Genomic DNA, 22,536 nt, shown 5'->3' on the forward strand with positions numbered 1-22,536 from the left:
CAACTTAACTGAGCAGCGGTATTTTCAAACACAGCGCTCCCATGACGACTGATGACATCGACTGCTGCATACTGGAAACGCAAATCCCGTTATAAAGTGTGATTATATCGCTTAAACATAAAAACCGTCGGCTCGGGTACGAGAAAAGCGTAATGAGTTTTCCTCTTTGATACTCATTGATACCATACATTTCAGAAAAACAATAATTTCGAATTACTTGAGATTAAGTCATACTACTGAAAATTTTATCATGATTTTTTGATCCTTTTTCCGATAGCATGTAGCAAAAGTTATAATGATACGTTAGATACAACAAGAGATATTACGATTAAAAACTTATCACTCTCTCGGAGGGTAAATTTTGAAAAAACGCCCAATAGTAAAGAAAATCGTATTCATGACATTCCAGCCCCTGATCTGTCGGAGATAAGTGAGGAGATCGGCAAGCTGAGGAACAACAAAGCCGACTGTTGCAATTACCGCGCAATCACATTGCTGAACGCCGCCTACAAGGTACTCTCCCAAATCCTTTACCATCGTCTATCACCAGTAGTTAAGGAATTCGTAGGGCCGTACCAAGCGGGATTCACTGGAGCCCGCGCCACTACGAATCACATATTCGCGATAAGACAAGTACTCCAGAAGTGTCGTGAATACAACGTACCCACGCATCACCTATTCATTGACTTCAAAGCGGCATACGACACAATCGATCGAGAACAGCTATGGCAGATAATGCACGAATACGGTTTTCCGGATAAACTGACGCGATTGGTCAAAGCAACGATGGATAGAGTGATGTGCTTCGTCCGAGTATCTGGGACGCTCTCGAGTCCCTTCGAATCTCGGAGAGGGCTACGTCAAGGTGATGGACTTTCTTGTATCTTGTTCAATATTGCCCTGGAAGGTGTGATTCGAAGAGCGAGGATCGACACGAGTGGCACGATCTACCGAAAGTCCGTACCACTTTTTGGCTTCGCTGACGATATTGATATTGTGACACGTAACCTTGAGATGATGATGGAAACCTACATCGGACTGAAAGCTGAAGCTAGGCGTATCGGACTGGCCATAAATGCGTCGAAAACAAAATACATGAGAGGAAGAGGCTCTAGAGAAGAAACACTACGCCTCCCACCACGAATATTGATAGACCGTGACGATATCGAGGTGGTTGACGAGTTCGTGTATTTGGGCTCACTGGTGACCGCCGATAATGACCCCAGCAGAGAAATTCATAGACGTATTTTGGCAGGGAATCGTGCGTACTTTGGACTCAGAAAAACCCTCCGATCGAGAAAAGTACGCAACCGCACGAAACTGACCATCTACAAAACGCTCATTAGACCGGTTGTTCTCTATGGCCACGAGACCTGGACTATGTTGGCAGAGGACCTCAGTGTTTTCGAAAGAAAGGTACTGAGGACCATCTATGGCGGAGTGCAGATGGAAGACGGAACGTGGAGACGGCGTATGAATCACGAATTTCAACAACTGCTAGGAGAACCACCCATCGTAGGGACAGCTAAAATCGGACGTCTACGATGGGCTGGGCATGTCATAAGGATGTCGGACGACAGCCCAGTGAAAATGGTTTTTGAATCTAATCCGACTGGTACAAGAAGAAGAGGAGCGCAGCGAGCAAGATGGATCGATCAAGTGGAGGGTGATCTCAGAAGCATCCGTGCCTTGAGTGGCTGGCGACGAGCAGCCATGGACCGAGTTTTGTGGAGACGTATGCTTGATACAGCAAAGGACACCCCAGGCCCATAGCTGTTAGGTAAGGTAAGTATTCATGACAAAAAAGAAATAGATTTATTCCAGACCCGGATTTCGTTTTGGGAGGGGCCCAGGGGAGGGCTTATGTACCTAATTCTCGGTTTGCCTTTCACGGGTTATTTTAACAGACACTTCAAACTTTTTCACTGGAACTGTTATTGTATTACATTTCTTTACGTTTACTGTCTTGTTAATTCTGTAACCCATGTCTGGACCTTTTAAATAATTATATATCTGTTTCTACTTTCGGGAGGGGCCAGGACTAGATCTACGTCCATATAGAAATATTTGTAATCAATTGAAAATTCTATGAAAGGACAAAGTGATTTTACGAAATTCAGATTACACACGGACATTGCAATTAGTTGAATCAACTTGAACACTGTTATTGATTTGCGATAATAATCCAAATATACTTACTGATATACGTCATGATCTGTTTGAAATAAGTATCGTTGTTCCAATATAAACAGTATTTTATATTAACAAGTAATATCATTAGTTATTAACAGGACTGGGAAAACCACCGATCACTGCTGATCTTAAGATCACTGATCTCGTACATAAAAATCACTACTGATTTCATCACAAGTCATGTTAACCAAGGAATAAATAATCGTAACAAAATCACAACTGATCTGATCTATGAGTGATTTTGGTTTTTGTACGATTTTTGTAACCCCAAATCAGTAAACGTTTTCTAATTTGTCACCAAACCTTTTTCAACTGAAACAAGGTTAACTCTATCGCAACACCGCTATTCGATAAACACTTGTCATGGAATCATAAATTTCTTCAAATCGAATGAACACAATTTTCCCAAACGCTTTAACCATCGATGTTGTTTTCATTGACATTTTGAAGCGACGCGAACAGATTTCAACTACAAAAATGTTGATTTTGCATTGCGATTATTGTTTTGCTTTCAGCTGTCTCCGGCATTTGACAGCATTCAAAACAACACATTTTTCAACTACTTGAGTATACGCAAATCAAAAACCATATTGGTTGAATCAAAAAGATATTATTTGAATCAATCCGTGCAATGGCATTGAAATATGACCCGCAATGTCGCAATTAGCCAAATAAATCCCTCCCCTAGGCATGATTCTAACAAAATGAAAGAATTAATTCGACTATACTGCTATCAAGCTTTGCACACAGTTGCATGTGCAGCTCAGACATAGACGAAGCAGAAAAAAAAATCGGTGCCGGAAAGCTAAGATCGGTCAGATCGGCCTAATGCGGATAATCCTTAAATCGATAACGTTTATTAATTCTGTTTGTATTACACAAACAGGATGACTTTTTCAAAAATCAAAAAATTTTCTACCGCTCAATTTTCTCGGAGATGGATGAATTGATTTCAACAACCTTGATCTTGTTTGAAAACTACGATTGGACCACTGATCAAGTTTGAAGATCACATGGCTGTCACTCCTTGTTCCGGAGTTATAATGGTTTAAGTGACGAAACCGACTCAATTTACTCTGAGATAGCTAAGACGATTTCATCAAGCTACTATTGAATTGTGGATCAAATGGATGTCACTTTCGGTTTCGAAGATATAATGGTATAAGTGACACAAGCGACAGAACGCGTTGTTTTTTTTACAGCTCTATTTTCTCAGAGATGGCATAGCGGATTCTAACACGCCTAGGCTCGTTTAAAAGATACTATTGAATTGTGGATCAAGATCAAACGGCTGTCACTGTTGGTTCTAGAGATATAATGGTGGAAATGACGTAACCGACAAAAGCCTAGTTTTTCACCGTTCGATTTTCTCAGAGATGACAGAGGCTGATCCCTATGAATTTAGGCTCGTTTGCAAGTAAGTATTAAAATTTGGATGAAGTTCGAAAATCAAATGGTTGTCACTTTCGGTTCTGTAGGTAGAAAAGTATAAGTGACGTAACCGACTAACCGCACATTTTATGCATCGATTGAAATTTTTCGAAGATGGCTCAACAAATTTCGATAAACTTAAGCTTATTTAAAAGCTAACAATGTCAATAAAATTTGTAAGGGTTATAGTTAACATTTCCGGTTCGAGAGATGTAATCTTATATGTGACGTAACCGACAAAACCTAATGTTTCAAATGCTACAAAGTTCTCGGATATGCCTGAGTCGACTTCGAAACACTAAGACTTGCTAATATTAGGTTATTTGATGATCCAGGCAAAGTGTAATAAATATATTAAATGTTAATATCCTCTTATAAACAGAAATTCTAAGTTCTGTCTAAAACACAAATTGTTAATTTATAAACAAATTTTCAGACCAGCCATGCTTCCATTCAGAATAAAATTCTGAAAATGATTTTGAAGCGTCCTCCCTGGTTTAGTACAAATGAGTTACACAGACTCACAAATATAAAACCATTAGATGTAATGTCACATAATATTATAAGCAAATTCCGACAAACATCGATGCAATCTTCAATTGAATCGATTCGCTCTTTGTATTAGTTAGTAAGTTAGTATATAAGTTTCTTTTTCCCATTACACAATACAAGTAGGTTTAGAATTTTCCCTACACAAAAATCTCAGAATTGCGGAAGCAAATGATGTCCTCATGGTAATAACCGAATCATATATATATATATATATATATATATATATATATATATATATATATATATATATATATATATATATATATATATATATATATATATATATATATATATATATATATATATATATATATATATATATTAGGGCTGAAAAGTCACCACTTGTGGCTGAACACCCAATTTAAATCTTAATAATTTAATTTTAACCCATATTCCAATAAATAGTTATTTAAAAAAAGGTTATTTGATGAGCTCATAATACTAATGAAAAGAGATAGAGCCTTACAAATGTTTTAACGAGACTATTTAAATGACTATAATACCAGGTGAATTAGAAAATTCTTTCTAGAAAGCCCGATTGATTTCCCACATTTTTTCATGAAGGCAGTTTTTTTTGTACAACTAACAAATACATTCACATTTTCCTAAAATCAGTCTTGAGTCGAATTGGTTTTTTTCTTCCATGCATAATAAATGGTTTGTCATACGGAAAGATTGTACAAAGATCAATCCAAATCAGAGTATGTGGAATATGAAGCCTTGTTACCGATTACTGGAATCACCTATTTACGACTTTCTTTTACGAAAGGTCGAGGCAGCCGATATGCATGATAAATTGTTAGATTGGTCAATTTAACAAACATGTCTGTAATTTAGAAAACGAGAGCCATGAATTAAAAATATTTTCCGATTTTTTCCTAGTTTAACGAGTTTTTTCCTATGTATATTGTGTAGTCTATAAATGTGTTTAACACACAAAACATTCAACGTACCTTTTTTTAGAATATTGTATTCGTTCAATTGTAACTAAAGACGACATATTTCCAGCCATCTTCGATGATATGCTATCAATCGATTTTTCCAGTGAACACTTTGCGTAGCCAATTAGCACCAATGGTCGAAGGTTCTTATAGATCACCAGACGTTTACAATGCATTAGTTCTAGCCCATAGCTTGAGAAGACAACAAGTTCTATTTCAACTGTATTCCAGTTTCAAACATGTTTAAGGTATGACTGGAAAATAACAGGAAGGTGTAAATGATATAATTGAGTGTTCAAAGTTTTTCTGAAAATCGAAATAGATATAATGTAATTTCTCGACATGATTCTATTAAAAAACATTGGAAATCTGCGAAACTTGAAATGATGTTAATGGAAGAATAAAAAAATCTCAAAGTTTTTCGTTCTTCAAATGTTACGAGTGCTTGCAATAGCTAGAGTGAAAATAAAAATCAGATGATCAGAAAATAATAAACTATCGATAAAAAAAATGAAATCATTGGAAGCAATATATACTTTACAATAACTTCTTAAAATGGATGAAAAATACGTTGCTTTGACCATTATATTCCAAAAGACTTCACCGCCGAATAACACAAGAATACCTTTTCTAACAGAGCACTATGATAATATAAGATGCATTTTTCAGTTTCTCTTTGCAATTCGAATTTGGGGGTTGCCAAATTCTTGTTTAAATTTTTACTCAAGTAACCACAAAAGTCATATGTTAGTTTTATAGATGCATATAAAGTAGATATAAGACATTAGTGTCTCATATTCGCCCTAAATGCGTATGTAAAGCGAACACGGAATTTGGTGGTTACTTGAGTATAGTTCAGAGCTCACTTTACGTTAAAGTACCGCAATGGAATCAACGGCGCCATTATTGGATTGCAACGTTCTTTCAATGCTGTTTCGACGGGATTCGATTTCCTTTCCCGCGCAGTCGAATTAAAACTAGTTTTTTAAATATACTTAGAAATAATCATTAGGACCATACTTTGTTTGTTGATTATGTATATTAGTTAAATAAATAAATAAATAAAATCAAATTCTCGTATATTTAGAAATGTAGGAATTGATGAATTTTCTTCGAATAATGATTTCTTGTTCAATTATAGGAAACTGCTCTTCTGATAACGATTCTGTCAACCGTTTGTGTATGTATTCCAACGCCACAATTACAGTTCGAATCAAATTCTCTGCCACTGGGTGCCATTTCTCACGATGGGCAGGATGACTTGGTCGGTGCTGAATCGGCTCATCAAGGTGGCGGAGGAGGATTTGGCGGCGGTGGATTTGGTGGTGGTGGATTCGGAGGAGGTGGATATGGTGGTGGCCATGGAGGATACGGTGGCTACGGAGGATATGGTGGCTATGGCGGTTACGGTGGTGGTGGATACGGAGGATATGGAGGATACAGGAGAGGCTATGGTGGATACGGATACCCATATGTAGGGGCTGGAATCGGTGGGTTAGGAATACTAGGACGTTGACAAAGTGATGCAGAAAATTGTTTCTGGTAATAGTTTATGAAAGTTAAGCTTTAATTTATAGTGTAAATTAATTTCACGTCGTTTGTAAATTGATTGTAACTGTAATAAACTAAATAAATGGATAACAAAACGGCGCAGTGTTCTTGAATTGATAAAGTACTATTCAATAACTTTCGGAAGTTCGCCGCACTATGTGTGGAAGTGTTTAATTCATTTCATTTTCAGGCTCAAGATCAAATGTTAAGAGCTCGTTCAAAGGTGTGATAAGTACCCAGTGACATCAAGTGTGTAGTCGGGGACGGGTATAGCGTGATCGACTATCCGATGCCTTTCACGCAGCCCACCTGGGTTCGATTCCCAACCCCCGCACATAGGGTCAGAAAGTTTTTCTGGCTCAAAGAGACGAATGACCTTGAGGTTAAAAACTCTATAATTGGAACAAAAAAAAGTGTGTAGTAAGTTTACATTGTATTTGACAAAAGGTCTCTTTTCGTTATACAGCTCACAAGGTTGACGCTCACTGATTTTCGTAGGTGACAAGCGATTTACACGAAAGTTTTGTGTACTAACCGAAAACCACAAAAGAAGAGTTAGGATCCATCAAGCAAACGCAAAATTTATGCATTTTAATGTACATATGATTGTTACCCAGCAAAAAAGCTACTTTTTTAAAGTTTCAAGTATTATTTGCACGAAAAAGAAGTCAATAGAGAGAGAAAATTGTTTGAGCTCACGCATTATCAAGTTACATGAGTACAACAGTTTTTTAAAAATTAATTTAAATGATTGGCTGAGTGGTTAAAAGAACAAAAAAACACTTTTTCTAAAAATCGAAAAAAATGATTTTTGAACAACCCTAATATAAAATACGACAGAATGAAGAAAATAGATATTACGATAAAATGACAAAAAAATTCCAATACTTTTTGATGGAGATCAATAATATCGAATATTACTAATTCTATTGTACATCATGTTTTCATGGAATTGTTATTTTTTTTTGATAACTATCAACTTCCTTTTTCATCCAAATTATATTTGAAAACTTTCTAAATTTGACAATTAGGGGTGTTGAACGATCCAATGAAGTTTAAAAATAATTAAATCTAGAGATTTTCCATCAATAGTGAGTTCACTTTTCATTAAAATAATGTTTGAAAATTATCCCAAATTTGTCCAATCTTGAAAATACTTTTTTTTATTTAAAAGATAATTTATTCAGGCCTATTTGCGTACAAGCTTTACGTGGCTGATTTAGCTGAGTTTTTACATTTTTTTTTGTATTGGATCTCGTTATCACCCTTTTTCTAGGGGGAGAGGAACTTCCATTTTCCTCCTGCGAGGATTGAGGGGCAGTTTTTTCGCGGTTCGTCTCGTCATTCATCGTCGCATCGGTGGTATTGTTGTTGATTTCGTTGCTAGTTGCTGTAGATGCGTCTTGTTGTACATTGTTGGTTGGTTGGTTGGATGGTAAGTTGTTAACTGCTAATGCCCTCGGCATCTTATAGCTTAACGCAGTGTGCCTTATTATATACTATTGAATAAAAAAAAAGTTGTTAACTGCAGCTGGTGTACTTTGTTTGTATAGGGTATACGTTGGATGGTTTTGTTGAAGGCGATGCTTCACTGTTGTTGGCTGTCACAGGTGTACTGGGGTTGCGTGGGGTTGGTGTGAAGGAAGAACCGTTGTCTTTTGGTGTAGTTGTCTCCTTGTCCAGTTTATCACATGGCTTACCGTAGTGAACAGCTTTTTGGCAATATTGTCATAGGTAACAAGTGATTTGCACGGAATTCTTGTATCTTGACCGAAAATCACATAAGAAGGTATAGCCTTCTTCAAGTGTATGCGTAATAAACGTACGCCATTTAGAATACCGGGGAAAAAAATCTTCCACTTTCCTTTTCCATAGAGAGAATCTCTCCGTTTTGTGACATAATTTTGCGAATATAAGGATCGCTGACGCTTGAGGGAAGTTCATACACACGCACTTCTATAACATAGCACTATCTTCCATATATACTGGAATATTATACTTGATATTTTCATGCTCCACATAGTGCACATTATTATTGTCTTTAGCGAATTGAATTGCATCCAACTATTTATAGAACTGGATATAAACAACATTATTGGTCTTATTGCATTGAAGTAAATGCACACGTTTAGTGTCAAGATGCTTTTGCTCCTTAAGCAAACCTTCAAGTTCTCGTATCGAAGGTCGAATTTTGCACTGCCTGAAGTCAACAACAATTGTATTCTTTCGTGTCGGCGGTAGCTTTTGTTCGTTTGGTTCACTCATTTCGAGGTCGTTCTTTTGTTCACTACACAATATTGTACTTGGTTTCTTCCGTCCCGAACGTAAGCGGATTTGTTTTATAGACAGATTTGGATGAGATGAAAAAGCGAACTCTGAAAATACTTTAACCTAGTAATTCTCGATCACCATTGACTTCTCTTTTCATCCAGTTAATATTCAAAAGTTTTTCAAATATTATCAATTTTGGTCCTATGCTCAAATTTAGTAATTGCATATTAATATTGACTTTTTTCTATCCAATTATTATGTTAAAGTTTTTCAAAAATTGTCTTTGTGAATTTGTTGACATCCAATAATTTTTAAACAAAATAGTGCCGTTATGAATTTTTTCATGAAAGTTTATTACCAGCAATGAAATTTGCACTGAAAACAAAATCCTGTTGATGACGATCATTATTTCGTTACATCAATCGCGCTCAATACGAGCATGACAGTAGCTCCTACATTCGTTCAGCGCTCGGTCATGACTGTCATATGTGACATTCATCTGTGTTATACGCTCATCATTCATGTGTGACTGCCCAGATTTCAGGCAATTTTTATATAATGTTATACATTATAAAATATACAATAATACAGCTGATAGCATGTGATTGGTCACGGGTAGAAGGATGGTGAAAACAACAACGTTTCGTTTACTCTATTTTTGACTTTCCGTGTTCAACATCGAGATGCCAAAATATAAAAAACCTTCCCCTTTACAAAGCTTGCGTTAGTTCTGATTCATATTGAAAGGTGATCGGAAGTGATAAAAATATTCAATAATTTTTCTTCGGTAGTACGGATCAATTCAAGCTCGCTAATATGTTTAAGGTACGTCTAGTGTGGAAGCGAGGTGTCAAGTGGTGCTAATGCATTTCGCATACAGCGCTCAGAAATCCCCACAGGATCGCTTCATTTGCGCTCTGCAGTAAACAAAATTCCGGGTAAATCCCCATTGCGTACTTTTGAATGCATTGGACTAATACGGGGTAATTGTGTCTATGTTCAGCTCATCATTCGACCTATAATTGGTAGACTAGTTCGCTGTTGAATAAAATATCTGTTTTAGTAACAAGATGGAAAATATCATTAAAAAACTATACAAAAATCTCACTGTGGCGTTCAGAACATGTACCTTTTTGCTGGTCTGCTTTTGGTACCCGACTCCAGTTAAGATCGTACCGCGCTTCAAAGCATTTTTTTTTATTCTAAACAGAAATTCAAGTGACTAATTTGTTTTTGCAACAGTTACTCACAAGTAACGAATGTCCGTTAGTATGTCATCCTTAATTATACCAAAATCATTGGCGTGGTTGTAATTAAATGTCAGTCACGGTATAGGAGCAACTTTTTCTTTTCTCATTATAATAGATAATAAATTATACATTCTGCAACGCATGGAATTATGATGCTTCATCCACTCGCTATATTTCTACATACTCTTTCAAAAATTAATTCAATGAGATACTGCTAAACATAACTCATATGTGAGGTTAAATCGCGACCCACTGTTTTGAAATATTCCTCAATTGTAATGAATAGTTTTTGAGCAATTTTATTCATTGTTCAGAGCTACAAATTTTTTTCTTATTATTGTAGATATTATTAGGTTTACTATTGTTTTGTGCTCCAAATTTGTGGTGGGTAATTATCTACCTTTGAAATTGTTTTCGCGTTCAGATGAAAATAGTAGAAGCATTATTATGCCTTTGTCTCTGATTGCAAAAGAGCTTAAAATGATATTCGTGAAGTTGAATAAAGAGCCAAAAAAGCTAACTTAAAATAATACTTAAAATTGTCACTCGCATGAGCAGAGTAATATCTAATTGAGGTATTTCCAATACCAAAACAAACAATAGCACAGTAACATTGCAATGTAGAATACAGTGACTAAACTTAAAATGTATTTGAATTATTTTTGAAGGAAAACGATTGACAACACCAAATAATACGGGAGCGGGTCATTTCGCCGAAAGTCGTTTCGCCGAATGGGTTATTTTGCCGAATGGGTTATTTCGTCTAAAAGGTCATTTCGCCGAAAAAGCCATTTAGCCGAAAGGGTCATTTTTACGAAAGGGGGTTCATCAAAAATATCTATTTGTTTTTATATGTCCTAGATAATTGATGTGACGCAGAGGTCGGATAGCATACGAACAAAACAATGAGGCGAAACCGCATTAGATATTTTTTCATCTGCACTCAGTTATAAAAATATACTGCAAACAATTTCCTGATAGGTACACTAATAAAGCCAACAAGTTTTTTTGGGAATTCCGTTCTGAGTATCGTGAATAAACCTACAAAAATGATTCAAGTCTATGGATCATTTCAGAAGTACGATTGTAGGTCAACAAAACGGGAGTTAAAATAATTGTTTTTTTGTCTTTATTTAAAATTATCCTTTCGGCGAAATGGCTTTCGGCAAAATGACTTTTTCGGCTAAATGGCATTCGGCGAAACGGCTTTCGGCGAAATGGAGTTCGGCGGAATGACCCTGATCCAATAAAACAAATAACAGCAAAACAAGCTATTATACTACCCGGCGAACGACTGCAACTAGGTTAATAGCCTGTTCGCACTATACCGGGACGACCGGGACGACCGGGACGGGACCATCCGGGACTATCCGGGACGTTTTTTTCCTCATCGGCGATGACTGAGCTGCCGGCGTGTGTATGTATTGGAATCCCGGATCCGGGATAAAATCCATTTGGTTTCCGCCGATATTCCTCGCCGAGTTTTATCCAGCACCGACCAAATGGATTTTATCGCGGATCCGGGATTCCAATACATACACACGCCGGCAGCTCAGTCATCGTCGATGAGAAAAAAAAACGTCCCGGATAGTCCCGGATGGTCCCGTCCCGGTATAGTGCGAACAGGTTTTAAAGCCGGGTATAAATATACGATATAAAATAAATCCATTATACTGAATTTCGCATTATGTTGCCATTTGAATAAAAAAAAATTCCTTAATAAGCAAAGATATAAAAATGAATTATTAGTTGGATATAAGTTTGCTATTGCTTTTTATCCGGGTTCCACCGGCTCTAACCAGCATTGGAAAAATTAGAATCAGAAAAAGCTCTTTTCATTATCACTCGTAAAAAATCAGTACCTGAGATTTTCTAATAAAAAACTCAGTGACTGAAAAAGTCACTTCCGAGATTTTCATTCATGAAATAAGCATCCACAAAAATCAATGTTCACAAGTGATTTTTGTGTCAGCGAAATTTGATGACGAGTTTTCAGCCACAAAAATAACGCTAAAGAAATAATCGAAAGGTAGAGGATTCTCCGATGATATTTCGATGCTGAATGCCCACTACTTAATTATTATATTTTCATCAATGGAAAAATTTCAGCTGAATAAATTCGCAACTGGATGCACGTAGGGTGGTCAATATAAAGTGCAATATGTTTTCCGCATTCCAAATAGTGATTATAGCAACGAAAGATTGTTCTAATTCCAAGTGATTAGTTACACTGCACTATTTAGATGAAACTAAATGAAACGCTATTTAGCATGAATTTGCTTTATAGAAGTAACAGGGGCGCAGCTTTTTGCAAGTCTCAAATGCACAGCAGACGCAGCGTTTACATTGCGCGTTTGATTTTGCGAAGCGATAGCCAGCGCTCCTGTTACTTCAGCGTATGATATTCAAACCAAATTGGCTAATATAATTTGATCACTTTGAGATTGTTTTTATTAATGTTTTTATTGTCATTATAATAATTATTAATCACAACACTTGCTGCTTCTATTGATGATATTACTCCATTACCATGGTATTGCTGAAAATTTTTGAACACAACAACACTATTGATCCAGTTATCAACCACCCTACGCGAAAGGTTCAGATTTTGTTCTTCGGCGAATTCATTTATCATGAATTCTGCAAAGGATTGAGATATAACGGCTATGAAAACACATTTCCCGAAAATCTTCTGTTCTACGAGAATCATATTAGATATATTCAACGTGCGAACTTTTTTCTTAAATATCATAGAGGGAAATGTTCGCTTGTGAACTTTTCACAACTGATATTTTGCCATGTGAGATCAGTCTCAGTGAGAATCGTGTTTGGAAAAAAATAAGTACCGAACTTTTTTGCAATGAGTTTTTTGATCGATGATTGTGTCGTGAGAACGACTTACTTATGATAAAATTTTCAGTAGTATGAGATATCCAAAAATGGCTCAAAATTAAAGTTTTCTTTGGTGCTTGGTATGAACGAGCATTGAGGTGAAACTCAGTACCAAAATAAGATGCCCCAAATTCCGAACACTATTGAATTGAACGAATCATCACACAAAGCGTATCGTGCAAAATCGACACATTTTATTGTATCCTCTTATTTTTTATTTATGACATGCATTGCTATATGTTTCAGATACAAAAATTTACCAAATATTTTTTGACACTTCCTAAAAGGTACCATAATACATAGAATTCGCTCAAATCGCTTTATTCGTATTCACGTCATCCAGTTATATCTCTGACATTACCTAGCTGTCCTTTTTTTGTCTGAAAATCTTCCCCACCCTGGCCCTGATAACAATCAGCTTTTTTGCCATTATAGAGCTCTATTTTCAAATCTTTCAGATTTATCAGTATGATTAGTAGTACCCTAAATACTTTTCGTCAGCTTAGCAGATTAAATTCAACTGCTGGTGCTACTTAACAGCGGTTGAACTATTAAGCAGACGTAAAGTACGAGTTTTACTAGATCAGAATCATTTTATTAGTTGCTCTGATGCGCAAACATTTTGGTGGGTCAGTCTAGTACACACAATTGATTCTATGTTTTCTTAGGATTCTATCTTCAACTCGTCAGCGCATAGTAATTTAAATTCGTAGAGAAAGATAAATATGGTTATATCTGTTATATAACGAGTCAATATTTGTTCAAGGGGTCTACCTGGGTAAAAACTCGTGCGATAAGTATAATCTTTTAATGTAGAAGCAAAAATCTTTGTTCAAAAAGACTACATCGTAGAAAGAATGGTCACATTTTAGGAAAATTTCCCACAAACTGTTAGCAAAATTATGTTGGCGCCTGAGTGAGCGCGGTTTGCAAAGCAATGAGAGGCATTATTAATGCGTTTACTTTGACATGTTTGTTATAATAAAATGCAACAATCAATCCAAATAATAAATGAAAGACACGTGCTTCACAACTAATAGAGTTTTTTGTTGATAATCTTACAAATTAACATTGATTGAAAAATTGTAGTATCATATCAAAATTTCGAAAAGTTTGTTCCACTTTTTTTCAATGCACTTTGATAGCTTTGTGTAAATATATTTCGCAATCCTGAGTATATGAGCATGAAGAACGAAACAAATGCAAACTAATGTATTCAGTGCAAACATACAAATTTTCAACCATTTCTTCTTGTGCTGAGTACTCCTTTTATATGCATGTCGCTTGTATAATCAACCGAATTTTTATTCTGTGTTCAAGAAAGCTGCAATTGCCACAGCGATTCGAAACTGTAACTTCTTGTATAGGCTTATGAATATTTTTCAAATTCTCAAATTATTCGCTATTATAAAAAAAAACTGGAATGAATTGACTCAAACTAATATCATTACAATTGCAGGAAATTGTTTTACTGTTCAGTATTCTAGTCTCCGTTTGCCTTCCTATGCCGATGCCTCGTGGGGGCGGTGGCGGTGGTGGAGGTGGAGGTGGTCACGGCGGTGGAGGATTTGGTGGAGGCCACGGAGGTGGATTTGGAGGAGGCGGACATGGAGGAGGCGGACATGGAGGATATGCGGGTCATGGTGGATTTGTTGGAGGTCATGGCGGGTACGGGGGCCATGGTTTATATGGAGGCTATGGTGGATTTGGAGGTCATCTTCCATATACAGGATATGGTGGATATGTAGGATACGGTGGTTATCCAGGATACTGGGATTACGACGATAGTTATCCATATATTGGTTATGGACTTGGTGGATTTGGTATTCCGTTCTTAGGACGTTGACAGATTGTTATTTTTATGTTGCTTTACAAATAAAGGGTGATTTTTTAAGAGCTTGAGAACTTTTTTAAACAATAAAACGCATAAAATTTGCAAAATCTCATCGGTTCTTTATTTTAAACGTTAGATTGGTACATGACATTTACTTTTTGAAGATAATTTCATTTAAATGTTGACCGCGGCTGCGTCTTAGGTGGTCCATTCGGAAAATCCGCTTTTTTATCGACAAATTTTGTTCAGCGATGAGGCTCATTTCTGGTTGAATGGCTACGTAAATAAGCAAAATTGCCGCATTTGGAGTGAAGAGCAACCAGAAGCCGTTCAAGAACTGCCCATGCATCCCGAAAAATGCACTGTTTGGTGTGGTTTGTACGCTGGTGGAATCATTGGACCGTATTTTTTCAAAGATGCTGTTGGACGCAACGTTACAGTGAATGGCGATCGCTATCGTTCGATGCTAACAAACTTTTTGTTGCCAAAAATGGAAGAACTGAACTTGGTTGACATGTGGTTTCAACAAGATGGCGCTACATGCCACACAGCTCGCGATTCTATGGCCATTTTGAGGGAAAACTTCGGAGAACAATTCATCTCAAGAAATGGACCGGTAAGTTGGCCACCAAGATCATGCGATTTGACGCCTTTAGACTATTTTTTGTGGGGCTACGTCAAGTCTAAAGTCTACAGAAATAAGCCAGTAACTATTCCAGCTTTGGAAGACAACATTTCCGAAGAAATTCGGGCTATTCCGGCCGAAATGCTCGAAAAAGTTGCCCAAAATTGGACTTTCCGAATGGACCACCTAAGACGCAGCCGCGGTCAACATTTAAATGAAATTATCTTCAAAAAGTAAATGTCATGTACCAATCTAACGTTTAAAATAAAGAACCGATGAGATTTTGCAAATTTTATGCGTTTTATTGTTTAAAAAAGTTCTCAAGCTCTTAAAAAATCACCCTTTATATATGTTTAACAAAATCTCAAAAACCTGTTTCACCACTTATAATGAGAATCAATAAAAATAAGTTTTTCTTGACTCTTCAATGAAACGAAAGTTTGTTCAAGCATTCATTTGAATCAAGGCCCCGAGGATCGAATGTCATATATCATTCGACTCAGATCGACGAACTGAGTAAATGGCTGTGTGTGTATCTATGTATGTGTGTATGAGACAAATAATGTCATAATGTGGTCCCATAGTTCGGTATTGAATTTTATCTTTATCCGGATCCGATTTCGGAATTACAAGGCAATATGGGCAAATCTATGAGAAAATGCGCGCTCAATTTTCTCAAAAATTTCTTGACCGATTTTTACAAACTAAGCTGCAAACTGCGAATGAAAGGTCTTGGAATTCTTTAAACAGTCTAGTTCTTGCTCTAGGCGATAATTTATAGATTTTCGCTTTTTCATTCATCTTTTTTTCCCGTCGGTCGGTGTCTAGATCGACGAATGAATATAATGCAACTTCTTGCCTTCTTCTTTCCGAACGCTTAAAATCATCAAAATGAGTAACAATCTCCTATCGGTTACATTGATATCAATAGTGAGATAGTTCAGAAAGCGATTTTTTATTAAGGTACCATAGACAAAGATAAGATGATTTTTCGCAATGCTTCTCTAATTGTCATTTTCTGATATGTATGGGGTATGCCGGAGATTGGAAAGCATTAAATTACTCGAAAAAATCTAGGAATTTCTTTATTTAACAGGCTTGAATAATATAATTTTTCAGAATAATATGCTGTTTGATATAAAAATAGTACAAAGCCTAAATTGATCAATCACGAAAGTGGTGCGCCTAACAATATACAACATCGTGAAACGAAACCAATTGCGTTCTTCTTCCCATCAATCGGTCAACACTTGGAAGACAGTAAAGCTTTGCGCAGACGTTTCCAGAAAAGCTCTTGCTCATGCGTTCGCTCGTTCGGCCACTTGATGTAGGTTTTCGTTTTCATCAGATAGCTAAGTGTTTTTGGGCATTTGCGCTTCGGAAGATCCTCCAACAGTACCAGTATTAGCTCATCGCGGCGGGTTTCCAGGAGTCTGCAATTGGATTAAAAAGCTTTTTTGTATTTGTGGTACTAATTTGTACGTTATCTGAAGAAATCGTTGTAGGGGCAAGCATAGTTTTCTAATGTTATTGACATGAATAATGTTTCAGCAAGTCAAGTATCCGCAAAAACGTATGCGTGGTTTCTTGATTCTTAACAACAAAAAGGTTTGTCCATAAACTAGTATAACCTACAGAATGAAATAGTACTCAGATCCGTTGGGCCATCTCTGTGAAAATGAAATGAGTTCTACTATTTCAGGTACTGGTGTAATCGAAGTCGGTTCGAGAAAAGGTACTGGGATCCATTTTTTGAGTCTAGAACCAGAAACAAGGAAAGCCGAAATTAATTTGTTTGGCGTCCACCGACAATTACAATAGTTTTGACGCAAGTTTAGAAATTATTTTACGTTTTTTACTTAACCGCTTTTAGTGCCGGTATAAATATTTCAACAATTTTCACCTTGTAATTCCGGAATCGGATGACGCATTGAAATGAAATTCAGGAATTCAATATGGGGACCTCAAGACATTTATTAACTTAGTTAACCTTTCGCGCGTTTCCTTCGATTGATTAAAAAAATATTAACAAACAGTTGAACCAGATGCACGATAAGTACAACCTAAACCGACTTAACACATGAAATTCGTAATAACTTAAATGACCACTCTCGTTCACAAGTGTCATAGGATAGGATCTTACCACAAGTGTCACAGGACCAATGTTAGTAGGATGAGAAAATAATCAGGATTCATCGCTCATGTATAGCCGATCACAATTAAAAGATTCTGGTGTGAAGCCGTTATCTGTGAAGTTTTATCCAGTATTTTCTTTTTTTTTTTTCGTTCATCCAGTAAAGCCGCTTGAAACTTATTGTATATCTTCACCTCTTAAACAACTGCAAATTTATGACAACGCTTTATAATAGCGAGATTATCATTACTTGAAAACAGATACCGGTATGGTATTAAAATTCCCCAAATTTAATTAAAATTGAAGTTCGTTATTTCGTACCAGATTTTGACCTACGTGGTTTATGAACGGTCCCCAATGTGCCAAAGAGTTCAAATCTTTAAGACCAATGATAAAAGCGTAAACAATTGTTTCCCGCTAAGTTTGCTTTTTGGACCGCTTTGCAATATTAGAAACCGTCCGTGTGTTACAATTCCATTATTGATCAAGGGAAAATGATCTTTTGAAACATCATGATTGGGAAAAATACGTAGCACCCTTTGCGTTTTTACATGCATCAAAGCAAGGAACAGTTTGTTAGTAAATTTATGAATAATAGTATCATACGTTTATTGCTCTGGGTAGCCGGCTGTCGAGACTGCTTTGAAATTTCATGATGTTGTATTTTAATACAAAATTCTTACTGAAAGTTCGGAGCACGAACACCTAATTTATACAACTTCCAACAACTGTCCAACTGTCGTTTAACGCGATGAAACAGTATCGAAATCCAAATATCATTAAAAACAAGTGCCCAAGCATAGCATGAATCATAACATCTATATGAAAAAGTATACTACACGACAGGTTGGAATATTCCAAAAGCTCTATTTGAAAGATAGAGTTAATGTAAAGTAATCAAAGATTAATTCATCTTAAGAGGCTCTAGACAAAAAATTAAAAGATGCTTTTGCTCGTTGACAATGATAAGTATAAAGTCTGTTTTAATCCACCTAATGGTGTGATGATGCCTTTCTTATATAACTTATGTTTTCTTAATTATTACTAAAGGATTCATCAAAACAGAAAAACTTTATTTCAATCGAATATTATTAGATAAAAATGAAATTTATGGCCATTGACTGTCAGCATATCCATTTGACTTTTGTTGCCATATTCAAATGAAGCTCCCAGAATTCATCGTCAATTGATTAACCGCAACTGGTCACTTGAAGTTTTTTTTGCTCAGTTTCAAGTGCCAAGAAGTTTATCTGCTTCACTTTTCTTTGAATTTTGAATAACATCAAAAAATTTTGTTTCGGCATAGTCTTTTCAATTTATTGACAGTTTTATATGATTTTTTTATTTTTTTCAAGTCGCTCTTAATAACGGTTTAAAATTTTAAAAACACTTCACCCTGTTGCTCCGGAACCAGAAGTCGGACCCGAACCAAAGTTTTTAGCACTCTATGAAACTGTGAAACCTTTCATTTGAGTCTAAGTTTGTGAAAATCGATACAGACGTCTCTATGAAAATGAAAAGAGCTCCTTTTTTGGATTTTTGACCATTATTTCCGTAACTTCCGAAACCGGGAACTGGCAACCGGTATAGCTGAAATCGGCTCGTTTGACCAGGAACTAGCATGACCTAGGAATTGAAACAGTTGTGAGCTAAATTTAGAAGATTTTTTTTCCGGTTTTTTGCATTATGACTCTAAACCACGACTTGCAATTTCATATGCACTTCACTCTGTATTCCCAGAAGCAGAATCTAGATTTGCAAAAATCGTTCAAGCCAATTCTGAGAAAAGGGTGGAGTTCGAGGCACACAATCACCTTTTCCGGTACTTCCGGCACCGGGAACGATATTCCGATAAACCCAAAATCAACGTATTTGGTCATCAGCTAATCAGGCCTTGGACTGAAGAATTATGCAGCTAGTTGAAAATATTTGGATCGATTTTTGCGTGTCGTGTATAAAAACACGCTCTTGAAAATAAAATTTTTATACTTACCAGTCTGTTACTCCGGTGTCGGACGTTGTATCCGAAAGGTGACAAGTGACCAAGAAAATCGGGAAAACTGAGAAAAAATCAGGAATTTTGTTTCACACTGGCAAAAAGTCGGGAATTTTAGTGAAAAAACGGGAAAAATATTACTTACTCAAATATGATTAACAGTTGTTAGCATCATATTTTTTTTCTAACCAGTGAAAAGTAGGAGACGATATCCAATTTTGCATTTGAGTGAGATGTTCAGTAAAAGTTTTGAAACAACTTATTGTCTCATACAGGCTCACTATGGAGAGGAAAAGCACTTTTTGCTAGAAATATCTTATGAAATAACACTTTTTGCCTTTCTCATTTAGAAGGCTATGCAATCGCTGTGAAAACCGAAATCGAGGCGCGGGTATCATATGTCATTCAATTCAGTTCTTCGAGATCACAAAATGTCTGTGTGTGTGTTCGGGTGTGTGACAAATAATGTCACTCAACTTTCTCTGAGATGACTGAACCGATTTTCACAAACTTAGATTCACATGAAAGGTCTTAAGGTCCCATACTATGTTCCTGAGTTTCATTTGGATCCGACTTCCGATACTGGAATTACAGGGTGATGCACCAAATATGGAAAAAATAGTCACACAAGTTTCTCAGAGATGACTTCGTGTTCCGGAATTACAAGGCAATATGTGCAAATTTATTGAAAAATGCGGACTTAATTTGCTCGGAAATTTCTTAACCGATTTTCACAAACTAAGAAGCAAATAAAAGGTCTTGAAATTATTTAAAAAGTTCCCAAAAAATTGATCGAGATCCGACTTCCAGTTCCGGTATTACAGTGCGATTAGTGAAAATTTTCAATTTCATGAGTATTTCTTCACAAGCGATGGTGAAACGAGGTGCACATTTTTATAAAACTTACTGCTAAATTCATGTAGTTGGCAGATCTTGTTAGTTAGTGAGTATATAAAACTACTTTGGGACTACTAGTTCCCGGTTTCCATTTCCGAAAGCACCGATTATAGTAGAGAAAATCTACTTCGATTTCTTAGCAACGGTTAAGCCAATTTTCACGAATCATGATTCAAATTAAAGCTCTCAATGTCTTAAAATATACTGTGCAATTCATCCTGATTCGACTTCCGTTTCCGAAAATATATGGCGATGAGTGTCAAAACATTCAAATCGTCATTCAAAATGACGATGCAAAACTAGTACGCGACGGTACGTGCGGCTTTCCTCCGTTGGCAGCGTGCTTTGTGCAAATTCGTATAACGTGCAGGGTTGCCACATTAAAATTAATATTTTTCAGGTGAAAAAATGTAAATTTTTAATTCTTTTATTCAATTAGTACCTACTTGTTACTGTTATGAAAATATCATGATAACAATGCTTTTCTATAAAAGTACTCTTATTGCCTTTCTCATATGGAAAGTTTATGCAATCACTTGGAAAATTGACTAGTGAAAATTGGCCCAGAGGGCTAAGTGTTTCATATCATTCAACACAGTTCATCGAGCTGAGCAATGTATGTGTCTGTGTGTGAGCATGTGTCAAATAATGTCACTCATAAAATAAAAAAATCTCGTAGTCCCATATGTAGCTATTGAATTTCACACCATTTCATTTAGAGCGACGGGCAAAGAAGGGCAAAATACATTTAGAGCGACGTCAATTTCATTTAGAGCGACTTGCAAAAAAAGGGCAAAATTGATTCAATTTGTAGGCTATATTCGTTACTTACTAAACGAACGGAATTCGGCTATACTGGTTCCAAGCTCCCGGTTCTAGAAGTACCGGAAATAGTGGTCAAAAAGTTTAAAACGAGACCCACTCAATTTTATCAGAGATGATTTGATCGATTTCCACAAGCAGGCTCAAACAAAAGTTCCTATAGTCTCATAGGTTGCTGTTTAATTTCATCCGGTTCCTGATCTATAGGGCAAAGTGTGTTTAATCATCGACGATGCAAAATAAAGAAAAATTCTTATTAACTGGGCATAACTTTTTACAAATTGAAATGATTTTGTTAGTTTATACCCAAAGAAAGTTTCTTATTTTATTCAAGATTGAAAAAAAAAACAAGAATCTTCTAGTGATATTTTTGAAAATATAAATACTATGAGAAAGGCACCATTACACCACTAGGTGGATTAAAAAAGGTTTTTCTGTTATCCCCGGCAACTCACTCATTTGAATCTAAATTTGGGAAGACTACCGACCTTCAAAATCTTTCCCATTGCTTTCAATCGCAAAGAAATGTTATTCTGGATCACATTTGATTGTTCTGCGAGATATTGTTGCATTGGCCATCATCTCTGTCCAACAATTCAGCGTATTTTTCGTTGTTCTGCCATGCTCTTTATTTCTCAAGTCAAAATCACTACTTCTAAATTCTCGAAACCACTCTTTTTACTATGTTCGACCAAGAGCGAGCTCGTCGTAGGCTTCCACTAGCCTTCGATGTGATTCGGCGATTGGTAGCAAAAAATCAATGATTTCCGAAGATTGTATTTTTCGGTTTTTGCATCACAACTTACATAACAAAACACGTACGTTATTATTTTCGTATTTTACACTGCGAATATTGTTTAATAACGCTTGAAAATCTATGTTAAAGTTCAAAACGGGAGAGCATTGTACTATGAAAAGCAGAAATCAAATATTTGATTATACTAGCGATCAAAGCAAAATCTGAAAAGATTAATCTTAAGTTACATTTAGAACTAACCTGTGTTGAGCCAAGTGCATCTCGAATTGACACCATCTGCTTAGCAAGAAACTTTCCGAAACAATTAGCATCAAACATCTCGATCGATCCATACAGGATATTATGTTTTCCAAAATACTGTAGCCAACCTGAAGTGCAAGGAAATATTAC

The 22,536-nt window shown here is 36.2% G+C and overlaps 3 protein-coding genes across 5 annotated transcripts in view; 2 read left to right on the forward strand and 1 right to left on the reverse strand.

The window, feature by feature from the left end:
- Window positions 1–5,259: 5,259 nt before the first annotated feature.
- LOC131437026 (uncharacterized) lies at window positions 5,260–6,767 on the forward strand. Its single transcript, XM_058606066.1, has 2 exons — window positions 5,260–5,365; window positions 6,259–6,767. The coding sequence occupies exons 1-2, from the start codon at window positions 5,357–5,359 to the stop codon at window positions 6,631–6,633; spliced, it is 384 nt and encodes a 127-aa protein (XP_058462049.1). The 5' UTR covers window positions 5,260–5,356; the 3' UTR covers window positions 6,634–6,767.
- A 2,906-nt stretch (window positions 6,768–9,673) lies between these two features.
- LOC131438240 (uncharacterized) lies at window positions 9,674–15,819 on the forward strand. The gene is made up of 2 exons (XM_058608114.1): window positions 9,674–9,764; window positions 14,541–15,819. The coding sequence occupies exons 1-2, from the start codon at window positions 9,756–9,758 to the stop codon at window positions 14,925–14,927; spliced, it is 396 nt and encodes a 131-aa protein (XP_058464097.1). The 5' UTR covers window positions 9,674–9,755; the 3' UTR covers window positions 14,928–15,819.
- Window positions 15,820–16,619: 800 nt separating this feature from the next.
- Window positions 16,620–22,536, reverse strand: part of LOC131434525 (toll-like receptor 13) — a 37,900-nt gene continuing 31,983 nt past the window's right edge. For all 3 annotated transcript variants that reach the window (XM_058601279.1, XM_058601280.1, XM_058601278.1), the window contains 2 exons: window positions 22,387–22,514; window positions 16,620–16,973 (listed from right to left, as the gene is read on the reverse strand). In XM_058601279.1, coding sequence (XP_058457262.1) covers window positions 16,784–16,973; window positions 22,387–22,514 — 318 coding nt within the window. In that variant the 3' untranslated portion in view covers window positions 16,620–16,783. The remainder of the gene's footprint in view (window positions 16,974–22,386; window positions 22,515–22,536) is intronic.

This window comes from Malaya genurostris, chromosome 3, assembly GCF_030247185.1.
Source record: "Malaya genurostris strain Urasoe2022 chromosome 3, Malgen_1.1, whole genome shotgun sequence".
In the NCBI taxonomy this organism is placed as follows: Eukaryota; Metazoa; Arthropoda; class Insecta; order Diptera; family Culicidae; genus Malaya; species Malaya genurostris.